The sequence below is a fragment of the Pelecanus crispus genome, chromosome 1 (assembly GCF_030463565.1).
Source record: "Pelecanus crispus isolate bPelCri1 chromosome 1, bPelCri1.pri, whole genome shotgun sequence".
Taxonomy (NCBI): Eukaryota; Metazoa; Chordata; class Aves; order Pelecaniformes; family Pelecanidae; genus Pelecanus; species Pelecanus crispus.
This window is the reverse complement of record NC_134643.1, coordinates 73,656,275-73,681,622: the sequence shown is the minus strand read 5'-3', so window position 1 is coordinate 73,681,622 and position 25,348 is coordinate 73,656,275. Positions and strand designations below refer to the sequence as shown.

The 25,348-nt window shown below is 37.7% G+C and overlaps 1 protein-coding gene across 2 annotated transcripts in view; it reads right to left on the bottom strand.

Annotated features, from left to right (window-relative positions):
* PIK3C2G (phosphatidylinositol-4-phosphate 3-kinase catalytic subunit type 2 gamma) overlaps positions 1 to 25,348 on the bottom strand; it is a 205,328-nt gene that overhangs the window by 56,403 nt on the left and 123,577 nt on the right. For both annotated transcript variants that reach the window (XM_075721540.1, XM_075721547.1), the window contains 5 exons: positions 24,403 to 24,495; positions 21,549 to 21,678; positions 19,309 to 19,445; positions 16,432 to 16,601; positions 1,278 to 1,434 (listed from right to left, as the gene is read on the bottom strand). In XM_075721540.1, coding sequence (XP_075577655.1) covers positions 1,278 to 1,434; positions 16,432 to 16,601; positions 19,309 to 19,445; positions 21,549 to 21,678; positions 24,403 to 24,495 — 687 coding nt within the window. The remainder of the gene's footprint in view (positions 1 to 1,277; positions 1,435 to 16,431; positions 16,602 to 19,308; positions 19,446 to 21,548; positions 21,679 to 24,402; positions 24,496 to 25,348) is intronic.

The following is a 25,348-nucleotide window of genomic DNA, read 5'->3' as shown; positions in this document are numbered from 1 at the left end:
CATTATCTCTGCTGATTGCAGAAAAAGGGACTGCACTGGGGACTAGGAGGTGGGCAGAAGATGTAGTTATATTTGCAGCATGAGGTTTTAGGCAACCTGTTCAGAAACACAGAAATTACTGCTGTGGATGAGGGAACATAGGTGGTCCTGAGTTTTCCAGAGGCTCTTTAACTTAGACAATATCTCCTACGACTGCACTCTGCACTGCTTTCAGTGCAAAATTATGCTTTATGATCGGAATGCAAGTTTTGCTGCACCTTTCTGACTACTTAGAAGCAGGGTTAAGAATCTGGGGCAATCCTTGCTGCTCCATATTGGGAAATGCATGTACCACTGCATGAGAATCCCTGGACAAGACAGAAACAAGATGAGCAAATTCTTGCCATGTCTCCCCTCCCCACTGCAGAAGTTGGAGATGATAGAGAAGTGCTTACAGAGCAACTTCTTGGCTGTACCCCAACCTCAGCAGGGGTTCTGTTCATAAGGTTGTGTAGATTTTTTCCTGCACAGACCAGTCACCTAGGTTTTGCACGGGACCCTGGGTATAAGTCTTAGATTAATATCTTAGCCAAGCAACTTAGCAAATAATAGTTAATTTAATATCCTCATTGTACCAGTGAGGGGGTAAAATCATTAACCTTTCACACACATAAACAGAGGCATAAAGCAGTTATGGAATCTGCCACAGCATGTGCATCAGTAGGAATACTTAAGGGATAAAAACTCCGAGAGGTCTTAAAATCCTATACAAAAGGATTTTTATGTGTTAAAATAGGTAGTGCTCTTTCTTTCCTGTGTTTGCTATCCTAAGAAGGGAGAGTGGAAATGTGCAAAAAACATTCTAATGGCATCACTGTTAGCTGCAGTGCTGCTATGTACTGTCACATCACCCACTCTGTGAAATATTTAGTTTATTTTGTCTTGCTGTAACCATGAACGGGATTGGAAAATGACTGTTAAGAAGACCTAGAAAAAGGGCTGAGTGAAATTCCTGAAAGTGTAACTTGTACCCGGCTTCTTTTGCAGCTTTCTGCTATTTTGTAAAAAAGAATGCATTAAAAAAAAGGGAAAAATCAAGCAGCTTAGGTTTTGTTCTCTCAGAAATTAGTACTGAAACTGGATAGTTTTTTTGCACAGGAAGGGCCAGCACTAACATTTCCTGCAGTGCAGCTGATACCTCTTCAAATCACACTGCTACTGGAGGCAGCAGAGAAGTGGTAAAAGGGAAGAGGACACCAGAGGAAATTGATTTTTGGTTTCATCCTCAAGCTTCTTACCATCTCCAGGAGTTTCAAGAGTAACTGGCTGTGTTTCCGGACTATATTATAAGCTCGACCACAAAGCTCCACAAACTCTTGAAAACGCTGTGGGTTTTTTCCACCTTCTGTGATGAAATACTCCATCTCTGACGTGAAGATGAAGGGAGCGCGGTCCCTTGAAGACAGAAAAATTACATGAGAAATTTCACCAAAAATAGCAAACCATGCAAGACAGTTAAATATTTGTAACTCATTATTCACATTTATTTTTCCATTTTTACCTTCCTCGTTATTTCATCTCTCCCTTCCTCAATGTGGACAGCTCTATTGCTCTGCCTGGTGGTCACTGACTAATTGGGGCAGAGACAGGTCTCACAGCAAGAGCTTCCTAGTGAGAAAGCCAACAACAGAACAAGTTTGCAGCTTACATGTTTTCTTCTGGCTCTTCTTTACTTTTCTTTTTAAACTCTCATTGCTTTAATTTCTTGACTCCAGCCTGAAAGTGAATCTGGAAACAAGTTCTCTCCTGGTATTGAAATATATAAAAGTTGCTCTCAAAGAGGATGGGACAGAAATATCAACTCCCCAGTAGGCAAGAACTGAATTTAAGGAAAAAACCTACAACTCCACAATCCACCACCAACAAAAAAATACAATATATGATGCTATCATTAAATATACACAATTCTAAAGGGGTGTTTCTGACCCAAGTTACAACAGAATAAACCTAAATACATTGTCTTGTTTTCTGTACAGTTACTCTGTATCCACCCTGGAGTAAATGAGGTGCAGAACCTGACACCATGTCTTGCCTTCTTACCACTAGCATGGTTTGTGACTATGGCATGCTATTGCAGAAGAAAACAGATTAGCCGGGCTTCTGCTAACAAACCTGTCATTTGATAGTTTCAGAAAGGCCTGATATACTGCATCCTTGCACAGACAGAACTACTGCAGTGATTTCCTCATCACAACTGTGTATACAGAGGCATGTAAACAGATTAGAGGGCTATATTCAAAGGAAGTATACACAGCATGTTAACCCTTAATACAAAATGAATTCAAGTAAACTAAATATTCTTGGGAAGCCTGATGGCAGAAACAAATTTGAGGATCTCTGTTTCTTGCTAAAACATGGGCTGAGTCTGAACCCACTCTGCTTGCTGATTCATTCATAAATGAGACAGGGAAGCTTTCCCAGGAGTTTTCCTCATTTTCCTATAAAAATGCCTGTCTTCTACTATCGTAGAAAGAAAGTCAAGTTGCTGTGAGATTCTAGGCTGCAGCTTGAAGTCCTAGTCACAAGAAATGTTCAGGTGGCCTCCCCTTTCTTATGCCTGGAAATTCTTCCTGTTTTGCATTGAAGATAACTATGAACACAGATCTCCTGTGGGTGTCATTCACCCCAAAGCAGCCCCAGCCATTAATGTTTTTTTGAATATGTTATTCAATTCCAGCTACGTAGTACTAGGAATGATGAAGGTGCACAATAGCCATCCTCACTCTTTCCTTTCGCATTTTTCTGTATTATGAAAGATATGAATTCAGAGTATGACAGTTATGTTGCAGTATGGCTGTTACATAGTTATTGTGTAGTTTTGTGCTGTAGCTCTCAGAGAATTACAAACCTGTGCCTATTACTGATTTCAGAGCAAGATTTTACCAGAACCTTCATTCATTCATCTTTTAGCTTATCTTTTGTTTAGCAGTGGTATTTAAAATAGACATTAAGTATTAAATAAATTGATGCAATTAGGGTCACAGGAGTCAATTTGTTTAAGCCAATTAGAAAGAGAGAGCCAGAAAATGAGTGAAGTTAATATTTTCATTTATCTGTGAACAGAAATCCAATCTAAATCCTGATTTAAAAGCATTTTAGCATCTTGAGAATGTTTAAAAAACAAATCTGTTTCTTTTCTGCATTTACGTTTTTGAGCTAAAATATTCCAAGTCAAAACTACTTCTCTAAAGGTCCCACATGATGTATTATGTCCAAAATTTGTATTTGATTTCTGATGGCCACCTGCATCAAGAGACATAATTACACTATGAAAACATAGCCCTTTCTGAGATAGTCCATGTCTCCCACATTAAGCTACTTGAGCTGAAAACAGATACTGCAATCAGAAATTACTTTACTGGAAGAAATATGGTGTTTAACATTGTTGGGTTGGGCTGTGGGCCAACTTCCACATAATGTAATAATGGCAACAGTAGCCAATTCTCTTACTGTTGTTGCTAAAGGATTCATTTGAACATATAACTGATGTTTTAGTATTTATATTATTTATAAATTAACTTTACTTATAAGATGATTTTAAGCAGTTTTACAAGGTTCTTAAATTTCTCAGTATCATTTAAGACTGTCTTCCAAGGTGGTAGGCCTGTCCTCCCTTGTTAACCTGCAAAATACAATGTAGAAATTTGCTTTCCCTGGTTTTGCTCAAGGTCTTGTGATATCAGAGCCTCTCTCGCAAGGTAAGCCCTGCAGTCAGTCAGATGGTGAAGCTCCATTCCTGCATGTGTCTAAGTAAGCCGGCTGCTCATAAAGGAAACACTTTGCAATCGAAATTAAAAAAAACACATAAACCCAACTTAGTATAGGAGACAAGACCCACTAGAAGGAATACCACAGTCATTTCTCACAATAATATTAAAACCCAAAGTTTCAGTGGGAGGAGACGCTTACTCACTGAAAAGTACATGAAGGATTCTGAAAAACCAGTTGACAGGGCTGAATGTCTGAAGTATGCTGAAGTATTTTTAAGTAAAAGCCTTTTACCGTTTTTCTGTAGAAGACCAAAAGCCATTTCTTGTTTTATGGTGTGCTAAAGAAATACAGAATTGAAGCATTCTTGAATGACCTCTACTGCATAATGATCATGTCAGGTACCACCATTTCTAGGAAAAAAGCCTCATTGAGAGAACTGCTGTGGCTTGAGATAGACCAAAGATATAGAGCCAATAAGCCTCCCCAAATCATTAAAGCTACCTTATCACAGCTCGCTCACTCATTTTTTTTCGTTTTTTTTTTTTTTTTTCCCCCCTGCTAAAGCCCTAGATGAGATTAATGAGCCCTTTGGTTTTATAATAGAAATCAGTCAAAAAGGCAATACCCCCATTTATGACAGAGTCTGATTGCAGTCCTGGACATTAAAGATTATACTTTATTATGGCTGTGACAAAAGAGTTTACTCAAGTCATTCAGTGACAAGCAAGGCTAGTTTTACAGTGTTTTTATTCTTTTTTTCTTGTGTACTGCTTTTAGAGATTTAAGATTTTCATGGGAACGTGTTTTGCAGTTCCTCTGGAGATTAAGAATGTTTGGACGATATGTCATGAGAGGGAGGAAAGAAAGGAAACCTCAAGCAACTGAAGAGATCATCATGCAAAAACAAACTTTGTCTGGGTTGATGGGAACTTTTACTGGGACTTCACTGTAGGCTGGAAATATGCTGCCTTCCAAGAAGACCAGTAAGATCATCAGGATTTGTTATAACTAGATCTAAACTGATTAACAAAGCTTGTAAGGTCAAGAATGGTTTTAGTTTTTCCTACTATGAATCTCACAGTACAGAACATTTAAGAATAATACACTGACTTCCTTTTGTATTAAGTAGAAAAAGCATATGAGATAATCAACAACAAATGACCTTTACTCTGATCCAATCTAAACTTCCTAATAGTGTAGTTATGGAAAACTTCAAGTCATACACTGTAACAATATCAAAACGGTTGTAGTCCAAGTTGTCATACGGACATAGGAGACGGTGCGTGAGAAACCATACAGAACTGTTTGCAATTTAAAAATCAGCTGCTCAGCAGCATACACCCCCATATATTCCCTGACTGCTTTAAAACCATTTCAACCGAATCAAGAGTGACTGATAGCATTCAGCATGGCTATGTGGAATTTAGATGTATCCAGTAAAATAGGAAAAGCTTTTAGGGAGTGTTTGAATGCTGACATCCTTTGCTCTGCAGCAAAAGCCAAAAGCTGATTGAAGAACACACTCACACAAAATAAATGAACATGAGTGCTTATTTCTCTAAGCCAAGTGAAAATATCTAATCATAGTAATCATATATATTTGTAGATGCAGAAAAAAGCATGAGCAAGTGTATTCCTTTCATATATGAAAGCATGAAACAGTGAACAACTGCATAATACAATTTGTCTCAAGCAAGCGCATAAAGAGTCATAAGAAACATGCCTGGAAAGGGGACCACAAGAGATACTCCATCTTTCTGCTTACCAGGACAACATCAACCATAAACACTTCCGAGATGATTATTTACCTTATTCTCACAGATTTTTAGTGACAAAGTTCTTCTCCAACCTCCCTATCAAACTTCTGTTCCAATATCTCCCCTCACAGAGGCTTTTTCCTTAATGCCTAATCTAACCTTGCTGTGCTTTCATGCTATTAATCCTTGTTCTTTCCTAAGGGAACATTAAGATCCTGTCTTCTTTACAGCAGCCTCAAATATATTTGCAGACTGTTGTTATGTCATTCCTCAACCTTCTGTAGACAATTGTTTCAACTTTTTCTTATAAGTCTTGTTTTCCAGGTGTCTGATAATTTTAATTGCTTTTCTCTGGACTCCTTGTAATCTCTCTGGACTCCTTACTCACATCTTTCTAACAGTAAAATGTTTAAAATATTCCAGCTGAAGTTTTACCAGTGTCACAGGAAGCAAAAGGATTACTTCACATTTCATGCTTTCCAAGTCAATATTCTGTCATCAACTCATATTCAGCTTGTCTGTAGTATAACTCTCAGATCCCTTTCTGAAAAACTACCTATCACTGCTAATCCCAACTTTCATCACAGTCAAAAACTCTTATAATAGGCCTCTACTAAAAAATGAACAAACATATTCGCTATCTCATCATAGTGGTTTCTAACGAAAATATTGAAAGATGTCAGTCCCGTCACGAACCTGTTATAAGAGATGACAGTCTCTTCAGCAAGCACAGAATCTAAATGATGTAAAAATATTTTAAGTGACCTCGTAACAGAGCAGTAGTTCTGACATTTGTATAAAATATAAATACTTTGCTTGCTGCTGTCAAAGCAGTTTTCACATTGACTTCAATGACAGTTGCTACCACTTGCATTTTCACTGGCTTGTATTGCAAATCTATGTCCAGATTTGTTTAGAAAACTTTTCTGTTTTCTATTTCTTTTAGCAAAGAAATCTTGCTAACAGTTCCACAGATATGTATCTGCTTCTGAAAAGTGTAAACACTTTTATTCTGAGACTTTATTCCTCAACTCACCCAGACCTGATGCATATCCATCCATGTCTAAATAAACAAGTCTAAATTTCAATTGCCAAATAGAAATTACAATGCTATAAAAAGGAATAGAAGAAAGTGAATTAGCAAATTCGAAACAGCTTTCCAAAAAAACCAGAATTTACTTATCCCAAGGGATTTACTCTCAATTGTATTTTTAATAGTTTTCATTTCCAGTAACAGACAGATGGAGTCTGCCCAAACAGGGAACTCATGACTAAGCTTCAAGGCAAAGGACATATATAGGAAGTGGAAGTAAGGACTGGCTACAAAGGAGAAATATAGAAACTCTGCCTGAGCATGCAGAAATGGTGTTAAGAAAGCCAAAGCTCAACTAGAGTTAAAACTGGTGGTGGATATGAAGCGCAACAAGAAGTTCTACTGATAGATCATTAGTAAAAGGATGAACAAAGAAAATGTAGACCTGCTGCCGATTGGTGATTTAGTGACATGGGAGCACAGACAAGGCTGAGGTACTCATTGCCGCCTTTGCCTCAGTCTTCACTGACAAGGCCCCCCAGGTGGTGGGCAATGAGCTGAGCATGAGCCAGTGGTGGGCCAAATATGAGCCCTGGAAGTGATGAAGGCTAACAGCATCCTGGGCTGAATTCATGGGAGAGCAGCCAGTAGACGCCCTTTACTTAGCACCTGTTAGCCCCTATCAGGCCAAAAAAAGAAAGATGTTGCTGAAGTGGAGTGAGTTCAGCAGAGGGCTACCAAGATGTTTGGCGGCTAGAGCACTTGCCTATGAGGAGAGGCTGAGGAAGGTGGGCTTATTCACCCAGGAGATGAGAAGGTTTTCAGGAGACCAAACGACAGCTTTCTAGTATCTATAGGAGGCTGTGAAACAGATGGATCCAGGCAAGAATAAGAGAGAAAATTGGAACAGCTGAGGTTCTGATTGGCCATAAGAAAAAAAACCCTTCACTATGAGGATAATTAAATATTAAAACAGGTTGCCTGGAGAGGTTATCCTGGGAGGTTTTCAAGATTCAGCTGGACATAGCCCTGGGTAAACTGGTCTGAATTTAGTGTTGACCTTATCCCTTTAATACTTACACAGAAAGATTCCTGAAAGCCCTGAGCATCCTTGGCTCAAGTAAACTACATGGCCTGGACAGTCAAAACACACATCTAATATTTTTGATGTACATTCTTCAACCAAATGACCAGAAGTCAAACCTATACCAGATAGCATGTTTTTAACTCTGCCATTTTTCTGCCATTTCTGCTGCTGTTTGAGATATCTACTGCATAAAAAGTTTTCTAACTACAAATTTGAAATCTCATTTCTGATTACAATTTTACCCATTTTATTTTTATATTAACATCTGTCTTAAGAGGCAGAAACATCAAACTAGAAAGAATTTCCTGAATTCCTTAGGTAACTGAAGACAGTTCTTAAACCATTATGGTCTTATTTATTCATTAAGTTAGTTATTCTTATGTGTATATCAACTTTGCTATTATAATTATTTTTCACTCTCAGAGCCTTAATGTTAGCTTTCCAGTAAAATCACTGTGTTGGACATACCAGTTATTTTGATCAGTAGTTAAAGAAGTATTTCACACATTGGACTGGCCTATTCTGAAAGATTTATCTGTTTCTGTCAGTAATTGAATTGGTTACATTGAGATTTAATCATGCTTAATGGATATGGTAGAAAACAAGCTATAATCCCCACCTAAGATAAGGGCTCTGATTCATCATTCTGTTAACATCTGGTTTCCCCCTGTAAACTGAGCCATAGTAACTTTTTATTTGTGCCCCTTTGCTTGTGCAAAGTGCAAAGGAATGTGGCTTAACTAAAATCCCTTTCATTGTGGGCCAGTTGAAGTTAGTGAGTTTGTACATCATGGATGTTTGATTACACCTGATCCCATGGGATTACTATGCTAAGTGACAGTATAGCTAACACAAACGTTTACAGCTGAGGTTAGACATGGTTACAGTTCTTAATGTATACCTAGTATTTGCAGTGTGTATTGCTACAGGGACTCATCTGGAACCTGACCTTGTAACAAGAAATCTGGCAACAGACTTGTGATGGGAAAGCAGCAGTTAGTTCAAGCTTCTCTTGATGGTTTTCACTATGGCTGCATCGCCCCACTTTCTGCTGTGATCACTAGTTATTCTGCAGTCTGTCCACAGAATTTATTCACTTATGTCACAGGATTTCAACCACTTTGTACAGTCAGCTGCTTGTATATTTTGAAAGAATCCAAAAAAGATCCTCCCTGAAAGAAGATGTACTCTGCTTTAAGAACATACATGTCTTCAGTAGTTTCAAACACCGTCCTGTTGCAACCACATGCATCTTATATTGACTGGTTAAAAAGCACTACTGTGTCCAGCTCAGGCACCTTCTGAGCTGAGTTAGGATCCTATATTCAGATAGACACATAAAAAGCAGCCTGCACTAAGTCACCAGCAACCAGACTGTGTAACAATGTTAAGGTAGATTTAAATCCTTTATATACTTCACGTTCAATACCTGCATTTGAAAGTGCTCACTACAGCATTCCTGATGCCTTATACCATTTTCTAGGACTATTGAATTTTCCAGGTTTGTTAGGAGTTTATTACTAACCCTATTGATAGAACACTTGACAGTTAATTCATGAGGAGATTGGAGCAATTCCTGTTGTTAACAGAGATTGTTGGACAACTCCTTTTTGTGTTCTGACTGACCCTCAGTACCTAAAAAAAGATTTTAAAACTCAGGTCTAAAAGTTGCCTTAAAATAAACAGAACAAGTGGGCTTATATCCCATACCTACTGAATATTCAGCCAACAGGCATTTTCAGTATGAGATGGCTATTTGGAAAACACAGTAGTAGATTGTTGCAGGAGTTTTGTATATCACCAAGCAAAATAGAGAAATAAACCAGTGATGAAGAAGCTGAATTGCACAGAAATTCCTCAGGGCAGGGGATGAAATTAATGAATTACATATATCAGCATGGCTTTCCAGTTAAGGACGAAGGACAAAGGCGCAGTGTGCAGAACAAGCAGAAAAAGATACCAAGACCAAGCAACAGAGATTAATTTAAAAGTGCTTGATGTATACTTGACTGTGTGTGAGAACAGCTCCCCCTGAATATAAATGTACACTTGACTGTGTGTGAGAACAGCTCCCCCGAACATAAAAAGGTATGTATAGAAAGCTTTTGGAGAAAGAGATGATACAATACAATGTTTCTGATGGGAGCAAGAAAGAGAAAGTATGTGTCTCTGTAAACAGTTATACTTTGAAAAGAATAACAAATAAACTCATATAATCAAAATGAACACTGAACATGATGCCTCTTTCCCCTTTCATTTCTGTTTTATTGTTAAACTTCCTGTCTCTAGAGTCATATTCTACAGAAAATCACAGGGTGACTAATAGAAAGAGGAGGGAAGGGGAGAGGACAGGAAGAAATCTCTGAGGCAGGAAGTTGATAGGGGGTCACTTAAATAACTCATGTGCAGTAAATCTCCCAAAGCAGAGGGAATTCCATTGGTGGCTCTGAAGGCATCAAACAATTTCTCTAGCCCAGCTAACTGTTAACTAGAATACATGATAACTCCTTCAAGAAAGCACCTGTTCCTGAAGATCGGAATGCAGTTTATGCCATGCTTGAACTGAATGAAAAGCCTAGAAGGATACTGAGAGTTGTGGCAGATGAGAACTAGGTTCCAGGGAACTCAAATCAGCAGAACACCACCACACTTGGACAGACAAAACTGGACAGGGTCAAATCGGTACAGCCACCGTGTGGGACAAACAATGCCTCCCTTACCTGTCTGGGTACTTTGAAAAGGATAACCAAAATAATCAGGATATAAATAATCAATAATAATAAGGATACAAAGTGGACAATGAACCTAACTCTGATTTCAAAAAGCTGTAGTTGAATGTCCTCCACAAGAGCCTATTACTGAAAATAAATAACCAATGGTAAAAAGCAAACTACTATCCAGGCTCGATAATTAGAGAAAGCATCAAAACAGCAACAATAAACACCTACTCTTCAAGGCAGACAAAGATAACAGAAATGCATCTGAAACTCACAACTGCAACTTGTGCTGCTCATATGTCCTCAGCCTTAACTTGTGCTTTTGGTGTTTAATTTGGGGAAATCAGAGACACCTGACTTTCAAAAGTGATGGACTTCTTGCCTCATAAATTCAAGCCCCTTTAGGCCTCGTCACCTTGGAGGTGACATCGTTTCACCTCTAGGTCTTTATGCAAAGACTTACGTGTATGACTATCTTTAAACATCTGTATAAACTTATTAAGATTATTTGGGCTACTAGGGTGGTTTAACTCATGAAACTGTATCTTTCCAGGTTTTCTGTCAGAGGTTTTTGGAGGGTGGCATACAGGACATGCTGAAAGTGGATGGTGGCAAAGAATTACGAGATACCAGTTCACATAAACTAACAACTCCAGACTGATCATGTCAGAAAAATAAATTTAAACTGCAGAAAATGAACTAATAAATAGGCATACTGAAAATTCCTAATGAAATCTTTCAGCAAGTAATACAGGTTAGTCCAACAGTTTTCATGCACAAATTTAGAAGATGAAAAGTGATTATACTTTAAATTTTTACTTTCAAGTCTTAGAGTCTTCTTTTGATTAGTACCCTAAACAAAATTTTAAAAAGGCGAAAAAAGTAAAATGTGAAATTCTCTAATTGCTATCTTCCTCCTTCCCCACTTTTTCCTATTTTTAGGAAAAAGATGGAACACATGGAGATACAATGTAGTCAAAGAATGTAGGTACAACTTATTTTTCCCTGACTGTATGCCAACTTTTCTGTTTTAGAAAGAAATACCTGAAAAGAATGCATTTTTTTCAAATAAACACTTCCAGTGAGACAGTAACACTCATTTTCGGTTATTAACACTAAAAATGAAATGTGTTACTTTTAAAAGACGCACTTCTACTTTTCTACATGCTCCGACTTTCTTAAGTGCTTTTCAGTATAGGAAAGCACTGACATAGGAAGAAAGTGTGGGAAACATAATTTTCCCATATTTTTGAAACTCCCTTCAAAAAACTGGAATTTCCCAGTGGAATAGTTAGGATGCCTCTAGTAATTAACTTTGTAGAAGAAAACCAGCTTAGCAGATTTAAATTCTGGGAAAACCACGCCAAGATGTGCGATTAGTTTGGCAAAGAGACAAGAGGGTGTCTGTGATTCAGATCAGGGAAAAGAAAGGCCAGTGAGTGTTGTAAATAATCAGGATGACTGGGGTATTTAAAAAAAAGAATGGACACCTAGGTTATCAAAAGGTGAATATATAGTGTGCCATGAGCCGGACTACTCCATAACTTGCCATCAGGTTTCAGACTACACATCATTGACTGAAAAAATATAGATGACAGTGCTGGAAGTGACTGGTAGTGGAGAGGAGACTGCTGCAGTTAGGATTAGTTCAGTTAGCACAGGATTTAAATAAATCTCTTATTGCTTAATTCACCAAAGAAGAAGTGTTCAAAAGGAACTGGTCAGAACTGAAAAGAAAACAAAAGCAAAGAAATGGCAGGTACAACCATGAGCCAGACACCTTCTTCCGTACCATTTGATGACTGACCTAGTCCTGTGTGATTACCTGCATAATATTACACCTATTTCAGTTGGAGTGGGTCCAAGATGATTACCACACAATACTCAGTAGATAAAGAATAGGATGGTTATATAAAATTATATATAAATATATATAAAATGTCCTGGTTTCAGCTGGGATAGAGTTAATTTTCTTCCTAGCAGCAGGCATAGTGCTGTGTTTTGGATTTAGTAGGAGAAGAATGTTGATAACATGCTGATGTTTTTAGTTGTTGCTAAGTACTGCTTATGCTAGTCAAGGACTTTTTCAGCTTCCCATGCTCTGCCAGGCGCACAAGAAACTGGGAGGGGGCACAGCCAGAATAGTTGATCCAAACTGACCAAAGGGCTGTTCCATACCATATGATGTCATGCTCAGTATATAAACTGGGGGGGGGTGGCCAGGGAGCAGCGATCGCTGCTCGGGAGCTGTCTGGGTATCGGTCGGTGGGTGGTGAGCAATTGCATTGTGCATCACTTGCTTCGTGTATCATTATTATTATTATTATTATTATCATTATTATATTGTTATTATTACTATTACTATTTTACTTTATTTCAATTATTAAACTGTTCTTATCTCAACCCAGGAGTGTTTCTCACTCTTACTCCTCCGATTCTCTCCCCCATCCCATCGGGGTAGGGGGAGTGAGCGAGCGGCTGCGTGGTACTTAGTTGCTGGCTGGGGCTAAACCACGACAGAAACGTTTCTTCATACAGTTTGAAGTCTACCTGCAGAATTCACTGCTTTAGGGGAATGTAGGGTCAAATGTGGCAGCTGGATTAGAGAATAAAAGGAGGAGTATTATATTACCACTAACAAAATGTGTCATCCAGTACGATTTAAAAAAAAAAAAAGATAATGAAATCTCATGGTTCAGTAGGAAAGCTCCCTGTGGGACTTTGGGAATAATTCTTCTGCCAAGCTGTTACTATGCTATTCTGAAACATTATTTCCTAGACCCGAGTACAGACAGGTTATTAGCACTATTTAACATATTTCGTGCACTGTGAAGGTACATGGAACTGGAAAAGACAGAAAGTTCTTGATTCCTTTTCCCTCTGAAACCAGTAAGAGCTGAGCTACCAATTTGTGTCTTGGACTCAAAACTGAGCAGATTTATTGGGCATCATTTAAAGATGAGGGCAGGAATTAGAAAAGTTAGCTTATCCATTATTGGGATATTATACAATCCTGAATGCAAAAGTGAGCATGACTGCATGAATCATATCAGTTTCAAAGGGTTCTCTGAAGACTGCTATTGGATTTGACAGAAAGAACTGCAGCCCATGCATGACAGCGTGCGATTCTCAAAGCTGCCACGTATGCCTTTCACTTTACTTACATCAGAAGGAATGCTCCATATGCAGAACACTGGAGAGGACCTATCCTCATGAAGCTTTGTGAGGAATAAGAGTTCGTTAATGGCAAAAAGCACTCCCCGAGAACAGAAAATGGGTAGCTGTGGCAAGCAAGTTATCTTCCTAAATTCTGAGAGGAATGAGTCGTTTGAAAGGGACTCCTTTTCTATAAGCCTTCAGTCATTTGCACAGATTCCATTTAAAAAAAAAAAAGTTTGTTTGTGTGATGTGTGCAAAGACCAGATGTATGTATAGGGATTTGTATCAGATACTTTTCATTCTTTAAAGTCACCTACAGAACTTCACAAGTATGTGTATAGTATCTACTGTACAAAAACCTAATGGTCAGCACTAATAATTCTAAAGATTTGAAAGCATTGTGCTGCTGTTTTATCAATATTATTCTATGTTTATGATATTGTTGGGGGTGCAAAGAACTCAAATAAAAATCCAATAAGTACTCAAATAAAAATCTAATACAACAAGCTGTTAAAGAAACCAGAGGCTAAATCCATTTCAGGACTTGCCTTGTAGGAAGGAGTAGATACAAATGGCACTGAGGGTTTCAAATTTTGAGACACCCTGAAATTTATGTGATGTAGTGTCGTGGTTTACCCCAAACCAGCAACTAAGTACCACGCAGCTGCTTGCTCATTCCCCCTACCCCGATGGGATGGGGGAGAGAATTGGAGGAGTAAGAGTGAGAAACACTCCTGGGTTGAGATAAGAGCAGTTTAATAATTGAAGTAAAGTAAAACAGTAATAGTAATAATAACAATATAATAATGATAATAATAATAATAATAATATACAAAGCAAGTGATGCACAATGCAATTGCTCACCACCTGCCAACCGATACCCAGACAGTTCCCGAGCAGCAATCGCTGCTCCCTGGCCAACCCCCCCCCCCCCCCAGTTTATATACTGAGCATGACGTCATATGGTATGGAATAGCCCTTTGGTCAGTTTGGATCAACTATTCTGGCTGTGCCCCCTCCTAGTTTCTTGTGCACCTGGCAGAGCATGGGAAGCTGAAAAAGTCCTTGACTAGCATAAGCAGTACTTAGCAACAACTAAAAACATCAGTGTGTTATCAGCATTATTCTCCTCCTAAATCCAAAACACAGCACTATGCCGGCTACTAGGAAGAAAATTAACTCTATCCCAGACGAAACCAGGACATGTAGAAACGTGATATCCCTGTGTTCCTGCGTTACAAATAATGTGTTACATTTCATGAAGATACGTACAGCTCATGAGGACTATAGTCAATACTGTATCTGCTCAGTTGCATGTAGGTATGAGGAAGACAAGCATTGTCCCAGGATGTTCACAACCTACTGTTAAGTGTGAGTCCTGGTTTTACTAAAGAACCACAAGGGCACTCTATGAATGGAGGTCTTAAAATGTATTATTTTATTTTATAGTTTAAAAGCAATATACTGCATTGAGAAACAGGAAAAAATGGCTGCTGTTTACGGAAGTGACTATATTTTAAGTAATTTTCTTAGACTTTATAAGAAGGTGTAGTATGACTGAGTTGTAAAACATTAAAATTAACCTCTAATTTTATAATTGCTATTACATGATTTCTGTTTAAATTTGGTTGTTATGTCCCCCCCATATTTGCTTCGCCCTGTCATTCAAGCTAGATAATTCTTTGCTCATGTAAAATTACTGCTCAAGGAAATTCCTGTTAGGCTCCAGAAGGAGGTTTGCTGGAGTCTGGAATGAAGGATGCAGTGCTTGACTCAGAGTGTGCATGAGTATCTTTTTTTATTACTCTGTTCTGCTTTATTCTTTCCACAGCAAGTAAGTAGGATTAAGGGAGCATATCTTGAATGATTGACGGTAATTCTGAGCACTGCAACTAAATCTTTTGACTGCCTGGCTTAGAAGTACTTATTAGCCCCATCAGCTTCCCTTATATCAATACTGCCACGCTGTTATTTCTGTCTAACACACTGAGACAGTCTGGAATAGTCAAAGACCAGCTTAAAAAAAAAAAAAAAAGGAAAAAGAAAAAAGGAAGGAACAATTAGCTCAAACTTAATTCTGGGATTTGTTCTGGAAGTTATTAGGAAACATGGAGGAAAGACACCTCCGCACACACACTCATCTTGTCAGTATTAGGGATCATTTATCCATTCTCTACTCTGCTCTAACAGCTTCTTTGTGTTTTGTACATACTGGCATTATCCTATGCATTCTTATTCCATCCCAATTCATTTCTCCACAGTATGTTCACATTAGGAACTAGAATACATGATCACACTATTTTATTTATCTTTATCATGGGATAGTTACATCACAGATAGATACAAACACAGAACAATCACAGTCTTGTTTAGATAAAATCAGACATTTGCAAAACAGCCCCTGAGCTCAGTGTGGTTAGATGTAAAACTTCAGAAGATAATGAAAAAGTTTGCAATTTTACCCACAGAGGCATAATGTAATTATTCTCCATGTCTATTTGGAAAATTTGGTTTCTTCTCTGAACATGGGAAGAAAGTGGTCAATTAGATACATCTATGGTTTTGGATCCATTATAGGAATGCTCCTCTGTTAGAAAAAAACAATGGACATCAGAATTCTTTTAGCATAGGCCAGTCTACCTTTCTGGTCACTACTGAACTACAGCATTCAAATCTCTGACCAAACAAGGATTTAGATTTCTTTTTTTATACTGAAAGGGGATCTCCAACATCTCATTTTAATTCCTTTTCCAGTCATTCCTATATTTTTTAGAGGCTTTGTGAACAATGAAAATATGTTGTTTTGGAAAATTCAGACAGGAAAAAAAGCATGATCTCATTTCTATTTTTTCCATGGGTGTTGATAAGACTGTGAAATTTCAGAACACTGCTTTAAAGTTTAATGTGTACGTTACTATAGATACTAACCTTCTTATGCTTCCAAATGTCTGTGCATGACCTAAAAATCTTCCAAAATCTATGTGGAACATGTGTCCAGCATTTGTCAGCATTATGTTGTCACTATGTCGATCACAGACTCCCAGAATGAAGGTAACAACACACCAGCCAGCACAGGAATAAAAGAAATTCCTTATTGCCTAGTTAGTAAAACAAGAGCACTTACTGGAAATATACAGTGACATATTTGTTTGTGATGCTAACAAGAAAACTAAAAATTGTAGTTCTACAAATGCAATGCATGTTGCTAAAATTTTAACAGATGGGTGTTTGTAGGAATGGTACTCAAACAAGTAATACACACATTTCAAAGTTACAATGCAAGAACAATTTTACGCATGAGGTTTTCAACTTGTGTTTTCCAGATATTTGGAATTCTATGGAAAACTTCTAAGGTGAAAAATACCTAAGAAAAGCAAGCTTCTTGGCAGGAAGCTGACATTTTCTGTTCAATAGCCTGCATACATATTGTAAAAACAATTGTTTAGAAATTAGTTGGAAATCCACAAAATTTAACCATTTGCTTTGCAAAGAAAGGTTATTTTGCACCCACTGTACTGTTCTGTACCTACATGGGTCTTTTTTCTCCAGAACTTAATTGCCTTTCTCAAATCCTAATTAATCAAGTCTCACAATATTCCAGCCCAAAGAATTAAACCCCATTTTACAGAAATGAACTGAAACAAAGAAAGGCTAAATCGTTTTCTGCTCATACCATCTGCAAATCTGAATAGACTAGGATCAAACCTAGTGTCATGCAGAGAGACCCAAGAGAGCGATTAAAGCAAAAACCAGTCTAGCAGTCTTGTTTAATATAACCTACTCCTCTGATGCTCTTTTACATGGTGGAGATGTGTACTTTCATGGTTAGTCTGCTTCGTGTAAGTAGACTGGCTCATTCAGATCTATCTCATTAATCTCTTTACAATATTACACTGTGGCATTGCTCTTTACCAAAAACATGCTGATGGCAGACGTAGGAAAATATACAAGCTAATGATCTGCTCACCAGACACTCACAGATGGATTCCAAGTTTTCTGCTAAGTTCAGTGTGAAGTATTTAAAAACTGCAACTTCTCCTAGTAGAAGAATCTACCCAATCTCTTTCACAACACACAAATTCAGTATCGTCTCTCAGGGGAGAGTTATTCCTGATTCAAATAATGATCACTCTTCTATCCCAAAGCATAAAGAAAAGCTTTTGTCTGTTTTTAATCTTACCTACTATGGTTTAAGAACTGAAAATGCAGTTCTTATTCAGAAGTCTTAATCTCCCATGAATCTCAATCGCAATGTGATTCATTTATACAGAAACCCAAACAATCCTAATCTGTGATCTCTATGGTTTTGGACAAAACCTACATTAGCCAAGGTAAATCATTATTTAGGCATTGAGGATTTTCCTGTAGATGCAGGGTGCCAACTGCAATGGCTGATACAGATGACAGCGCTGTGGAAGACTTAGGCCACAGCACAAGAGTTTGGTGAATTTTATGTCTAACTGTACTACTTACTCACTTCGATGACCTTGGGTAAAACACCTAAGCTTTCTGTGATTTTGTTCACCCAACTGTAAAATGAGGATATTAAAGCTTATTCTGCATGAGTTTTTTGAACACCTTAGAAACAGCATCGTATAAGTAAAAAGTTATTAAGGAGTAAAAGATAAAGGTTCATTCACCATCGAGTGCAAGGTGAATGTAGAGTAGTAATTTTATGCACGCCCTATGCAATCAGATCTGACTGTATTTACATGTTTAAAAAATTGAAAGAAAATGGGTAGATATTGGTTTTAGAATATTCTACATTAACGGTACTTTTTACAAACAGCAGCAGCAGCAAGAAATCAGGTTTTCAATCAATAACTAATAGTATCTCACTTTTCAAATGAAATCTTGGCTGCACTTCTATCATTACACTGTAAACATACAAACATTTAAAAAAAATTCTATACAGGTTGTGCCTGTTTAATTGAATCAAGATGATATACTAGGAATTCAAGTGTTCTTACTGAAAACGTGGATGAACAAATGCCTATGGAATAATAACAAAATAAGTGAAGTTTATCAAACATATTTATGCTATACATCTACTAATAATCTGTTATAAAAGCACTTCATTTTCAGAGTGCTAAAAACTCAAAGTTCTCCTTAAATTTAAAATTTCGGCTACTAATCTACTGTGGGTGTGGAGTAGGATTCTAAAAATTGTCCCAGCAACACCAACATTAAAAGGTTTTTTGCGGGCCTCAACATGCTCAAATAATAAAGAACGAATAGAAGGAGTTCCTTGGGAAACCTCTGCTTCTATAAACACAATTTCCAATTTTTTGGCTCATGCATAGTGTCTCGTTTCATAAAATCAGATGCGTTACATGGGATCCCACAATGTGATATGAAAAGCATGATCTTACGTATCATATGACTAGGTAGTTTTGATAAAACAGCTTTCTAAAACTGTGGGTATTGACACGGTCTTTTCCAAATACAGAAAATCCACTAAGAATGTGCATGGTTTATATAAAATAAAGTATTTAGAGAGCTGACCTAAAAACCAAATGGTTTTGAGTTCAATACATAATTTCTACTTCAGCTTCTCTTCACTGTACTACTAAACTTCAAAACATCTCTATGACACGTTTTTATAGAAAAAGTATTACAATGCACCTGATCCAGAGCAATATATACTTAGAAAGAGAGTGGCATTTAAGTCAATTCCCTGGCTTCTATGCATGTGACTTGTTTGTCTTGCGTCCGAGTCATTTGTTTTTGCTGCTTACTGCCAGTTGGTTTCTTTTTTCCCATGGTAAAACATGAAATGTATAATAAACTTCATTATGATGTTACCTCTTGGTAACTTGATTCCAGAGGATGGTGATGACGGAACCATTTTTTAATTGTGTTTTCTTTCAATGGTCCTATCAGACCAGATTCCCTGTGGATCTTCGCTAGGGTGGTAGCATCTGGCACCATCTGTACCAATCCTAATCAGATAGAAAAGAGTTCACATGAAAAACCTTCAACTTTAAAAAGATATGAATACCATCAATGCATATTGCCTATTGTTGGATCATTCCATGCAGAACAAATACACGCTTAACAGTTTGTAAAATAATGAATGCAATAGAAAATATAGATCAGGACTGTTTTTCTCTTTGGACACAAAAAACAAAGGACACAGTAAAAAGTGGCAGTTTTGAAAATGAGAAATAAAAACACCAATAACAATATTGTGGAAATAACTGCCTCAAGGTACCAACAAGACCAACAATTTAACAAGATTCAAAGTGGGTAGAATATGTACACAAACAACAAAAATCTATAAAAAACAGGATCAGATATTTACTATGAAATATAAAGTTATTTCGTATGTGTTTATTGTCAGGAATGCTACATAAATTTTTCTGCAGTATGTGATGCTGATCACAGTTGGGAGAAAGGACACTAGACAGTGCAGAAATTAGTCTGATCCAAGACGACATAAACTGGGAGTTTGAAATGCAGAGAGAAGCCAAGCATTTTGCAATGCTTCAGTTGAATCCTCTGCCTCTACTGCATGCACTTAATTCCTTTTTTGGAACTGAGACCTGGCTTGCCAGCCTTCTGTCCCTGTCCCTGTGTGTGGTCCCCTGGCACATCATCCCACAACTCTGCATTACAGGAAGGGCTTCCTCTAACAATTTCAGGTGGTGACAGGCTCCTCTACTATACCATACCTGGAAAGTGGAATCCTACTGGTGCTTTATCTGCTTATCACATTTCTACAAAAAATTAATTCCATGTTCCCGTGACTATGAAATTATCATCTATCTTCCTTGCATAGAAAAGGTGGCCCATGGAGCAAGTTGTTAGCCTAGGACTTGGAAGACCTGGGTGCACAAGGCTACTTTAGCACATGTCCTGGATGGGCCACTGGCATGTCACTTGGTCCTTTTATTCTTAATCATTAACTGTAAATCAATTATATCAACACTTCTGTAGCTCATAAGCAAAGACATTGTGAGGAAAATCTGTCAGACACTGAGAGGTTTTCTGCTGCTGTGGTGCTGAGAGGAAGAGACTGTCAGGCAGAGAATATTATCTGCAGATGATCCCTGTATTTTTCTGGGCAAAAATCAAATGAAGTGTTTCTATGTGAAAGAGACTATAATATTATGTTCAGAGATGGTATTCTTGTATTACTTGCCTTAAAAGCAGAAGCCTTCAAACTTTGACTCCCACCCCTACAAAGAAGGGAGGAGTCTTTTTGAGACCACCTTAACCACCCACCATGTGAGTGAACTCTTCTATACTTTCTCCTAGCTCCTTCAGATCATTCATCCTCTCTCATTTCCTCTTTGTCGCTCAGAAAGCAATGAATTCTGTTTTTTTGGTAGTTTTTGTACAGCAGGTAATCTGGACACATCAGTCTTCTATTTGTGCAAGGATTATTTTCAGTAAAAGATTTGGAGAGTCAGTCAAAAATAGTAAGCTTACTGCTGTCAGTAAATTTCTTTAGCAAGCATTTGGTATCCCTGCTACAGCTCTGCTATAACAACCATAAAAGAGAGAAATAAAGCTTTCAGATGAGTCAGGCCTGCCCTAAGCAGCATTTATTGCAAGAGTAATATTTCAAAATCAACACTGTGAAGCTGTCATTACTTGTCTACAGGTACTTACTGTAGCCACATGCGTTAGGTTCATTTAAGCATCTATGCAGGATCACACTGGATTAAAATTTTAATAGCTACAGCCAGTCTTCTCCAAAGCTCTCTTTCTGGTGTGTGAAGTTACTTTTAAGAATCTGGTGCAACCTGATGGTGTTGAGGCCTTTGGAAAATTCTAGCCTAAGCTGCTACAAAATTCAATGAGTTTGATTGTACTTATTCTGGAGAGGCAGTATGAATAAATAAAATAAATATTCAGGAGTAGGCAACTATACAATTTAGGGCCTGAGTAACAGAAATTGTGAGCATTTTTTTTCTTTAAGGGGGAAGATAAATAAGACACCCATGAAAATAAAAATTAAAGGGAAGATTTTTGTATACTGCTGTTTACATGAGATATGAATAATGTAATACAGGTAACTTCCATAATGTAAAACCGACCTTGGCCTTTTCCTGTAGATAAACACCTATAAATGATCATTTGCATATCCAGTCCCTCTTGGAGCCAAATGCTGTCCATCACTCGAATAATTTGCAGAACCAGCATATCTTGACGTAGATCATCACCTATCTGTGAAAATTGCACAACAAATCGAGATTTCTCCTTCAATACCAGAGAGAAATAACTTCCTATTTCATTTGGATTTTTTTCCCCTCACCAAAATAGCTATGTTCATTTTACAGTAAATCCCTCTTGTTTTTCTTCAAAGTTGCTACTTATCTTTCTGTGTCAGAATAGGACTGAGTAAATGGCACACATAGGCAGAAACAGTTTTGGCAGCCACTGAGATGGTAACAAATGCTCCCTGATTAACTGCAGCCTTTCTGCTTATTATTCCTATGTAATTATTAGGGTTTGAAAATTTAATCCGGGGTAGGATCCTAATTTAGTTACATTTGAAAGTCTACCTAATGCTAGATCCTTTTTCACAAATGACAGCATTTGTCTACTGTTAAGCTTCACAACTTGGTATTTGCAGCAGGCTGAAGGGGTATTTTACAATGAATTTATATTTTATCCATGACATGGTTCATATTCAGTTTCAAACAGTGATGCAGTGTTGACTGCTCTCCCCATGGAGTCAGTCAAACAACAATCTTAGTGAAATGGGGCTTTAATTGTAGCCACAAGAGGTAATGAAGAGCTTATCTTCAACCATGGCTGAGTAAATGGCCTGTGAAAAAAAGCGCCCTGCTTTTTTTGTTTCCTCCTCCCCACTTCATCTCAAATACATGCGACTTTTACTGATATTTTTTAGTGCTTTATTCTTTTATTACATTCTTTTTATATAAGCATTCCAATCTACAGACCTTTAATGCTATGAAATAAGTACTTGAGGAGACATAAACTACTCTTAAAAAAAAAATTAAAATAGATTTTTCTTTCATTTAAAGGTAATCTTAACTCCAATTAATTCTTCTTAGTTCCTAAACCTGAGAAAAATTTTATTCTCTCCACTCATCTTCCCTTCTTCCCTCATGTATAGAGTCAGTAGACAATTTAGTGTCCCGGTTTCAGCTGGGATAGAGTTAATTTTCTTCCTAGTAGTGGGCATAGCGCTGAGTTTTGGATTTAGTATGAGAATAATGTTGATAACACACTGATGTTTTAGTTGTTGCTAAGTACTGCTTACACTAGTCAAGGACTTTTCAGCTTCCCATGCTCTGGCAGGTGCACAAGCAGCTGGGAGGGAGCACAGCCAGGACAGCTGACCCCAACTGGCCTCGGGGGTATTCCACACCATATGACATCATTCTCAGTATATAAACTGGGGGGGGTTGGCCGGGGGGCAGCAATCGCTGCTTGGGGACTGGCTGAGCATCTGGCAGGGGGTGGTGAGCAATTGCACTGTGCATCACTTGTTTTGTATATTCTTTTATCATTCTTATTACTATTACTTTCTCTTCCTCTGCTGTCCTATTAAACTACCTTTATCTCAATCCACGGGTTTTACTTTTTTTTCTGATTCTATCCCCTATCCCACTGGGGATGGGAGGGTGAGCGAGCAGCTGTGTGGTGCTTAGTTGCTGACTGGGGTTAAACCACAACAGTATAACATCAGTGCTTATCATTTTATGTATGCATTATCCACCATGAACAAACAATGGAACTCTAGTACAAGTAAAAGGTACTTCAACACAATTGTTTGCTGACAGGTGAAGGTGATGTCAGCTACAACACTTCTACAGCAACTCGACAGTTGGTTGCTTGTTGAACATTACTGAGCAGGGAAAATACTGTCTAGGTAAAACCAGCACAAATGTTTAAATGACGCATGGGCAGGCACTTGCTGAAGTTGCTCAAGTAAGTAGGAACCTGTCTATTTAGCACTGATTCTCAGATGAAACAGCATAAGAAACAGCTTTCTAAATGCTCTGAAAAACTTAACATTGCTAGCCTCCCCCTAATATGCCTGGAAAGAATACTTCTACTCCTGAGAATCACAGCTGCTCTAAAGGTGAATTTAATTCAAGACAGCCTAGAAATCTTTTTTTTTTTTTTTTTAAGATTTATTTTTATCAATTTTTAGACTTGGTTTGGAACATGATACTGCAAAAGACCTAGGAATAAAGTTTTTGGCAACACTGACCATTTTGTATCCATCAGCCCTTTTATGAACTTCAGTGTTCTCTATCCACTGTCATGGAAGACTTTTGCTCTTTTAAAAGTAACTTTCGATTGCACATATTGTCTTTTGCGGATGGACACAGCGCTATCCTGAACTCTGAAGCTTTGAAGGTGACAACTGAAAAATAAACCGGAGTTTACTTTCAGAGTCAGTTCCTCCAAGTAACTCCAACGAGACAGAGCTCTTCTGCTGTTCCCTCTGCCTCCCTCTTCCTCAGCCCATTCCCCCATGCTGGCTGATAGGGACAGAATTAGTTCGTGTAGCAAATGCAGTCTCTAACATTCCAGTATTTTGATTTGTTAGAGACATATGGACAAGGCTACTGGATTCAGTCATTCTATCCCTTCTCTGAGATTTGCCCTTTGACTCCAGCATGAAAAATAAACTAGGTTTGAAATATAAACTTCATGTTTTAGCCTGGTTGTCTCCATTAAGAAAAAAAATTGCAAGAAGTCATTTGATTCTCTACCGATCAAAAAGTTGATACTTCAGTGCATTGCCTCAGCATATTCCATTAAAAGTTCCAGTGTCAAAAATAATTGGGAAAAGTGAACAGCAGAGACAAATCAAACATTCTCAGGCTCAAGGTTTAAAACATAAATTAGGTGAATTTCAAATCAACATTTTCCATACAAAAGGAACTGAAGATTAGAGGAAGAACATACCTTAAAAATAACATTGATGTTTCCACTTGGAGCATTTGCATTGATGAAGGAGATTTTTAATGGAAAAGCATTGGATGTAAAATATGAACATGACTTCAGGGAAAAAAAAGATGAGAGAGAAGAACAACAGTGTCAAATAAACAAAACATCAGGTTAATACAATACCTCCAAAAAAGGTACCATCTTTAAATATTGCTCAGTAGCACTGATTACAAAAATAAATAATTCTTGATTTTATTGACTGTTTGATTGGGTCGGGAAAATAAGAGAAATTATTTTTCCCAGACGATTTGTTTCACTCAATAATTAGATTATATGAATGGATAATATTTTCTGTACTAACTGTTTTTCCTTTTCACCCAGGTCTATTAATGATAAACTTTGGCTGAGACTGAGTGGACGAAGTACATAAGACTGATCTAATGAGAATCCGTAAAGCATTGAAAAACCTTCAATCCTATTATTTTCTGCAAAAAAAATTGCCCAATCATACAATCTTTATGGAAGCAAAGGACCTGCTAATTTCTTTGGTGACCTCACTCTGGCTGAGAATATGGGAAATTCTGAAAATCACAATCTATTTTATGTGGAATTTATCTTAATTAAACATAAACTCTGACTTCTCATGCCCTACAGCTCCTTCCACCTGAAGACCTCAAAGGGCTTCAAAAAGAATTAATGAGCCAAGCACTGCAAATCCTGTGTGAGTTAGGGTGGTATTATTATCATCATTAAAAAAAAAAAAAGGCGGGGGATGGGGGACACCCACCAAAAAACCCAACCAAAGACAATGGTAAATTAATGGCCTGGTTTCTAGAAATAATGAGCATCCCACAGGAGCTACTACTGTCCTTACTGGGTGGAGTGCAATGGAGGCTAATTTGAACAAAAACGCTACTAGACACAGCTGTGTCTTGTTTTTCATCTACACATCTCAAAGTATGGT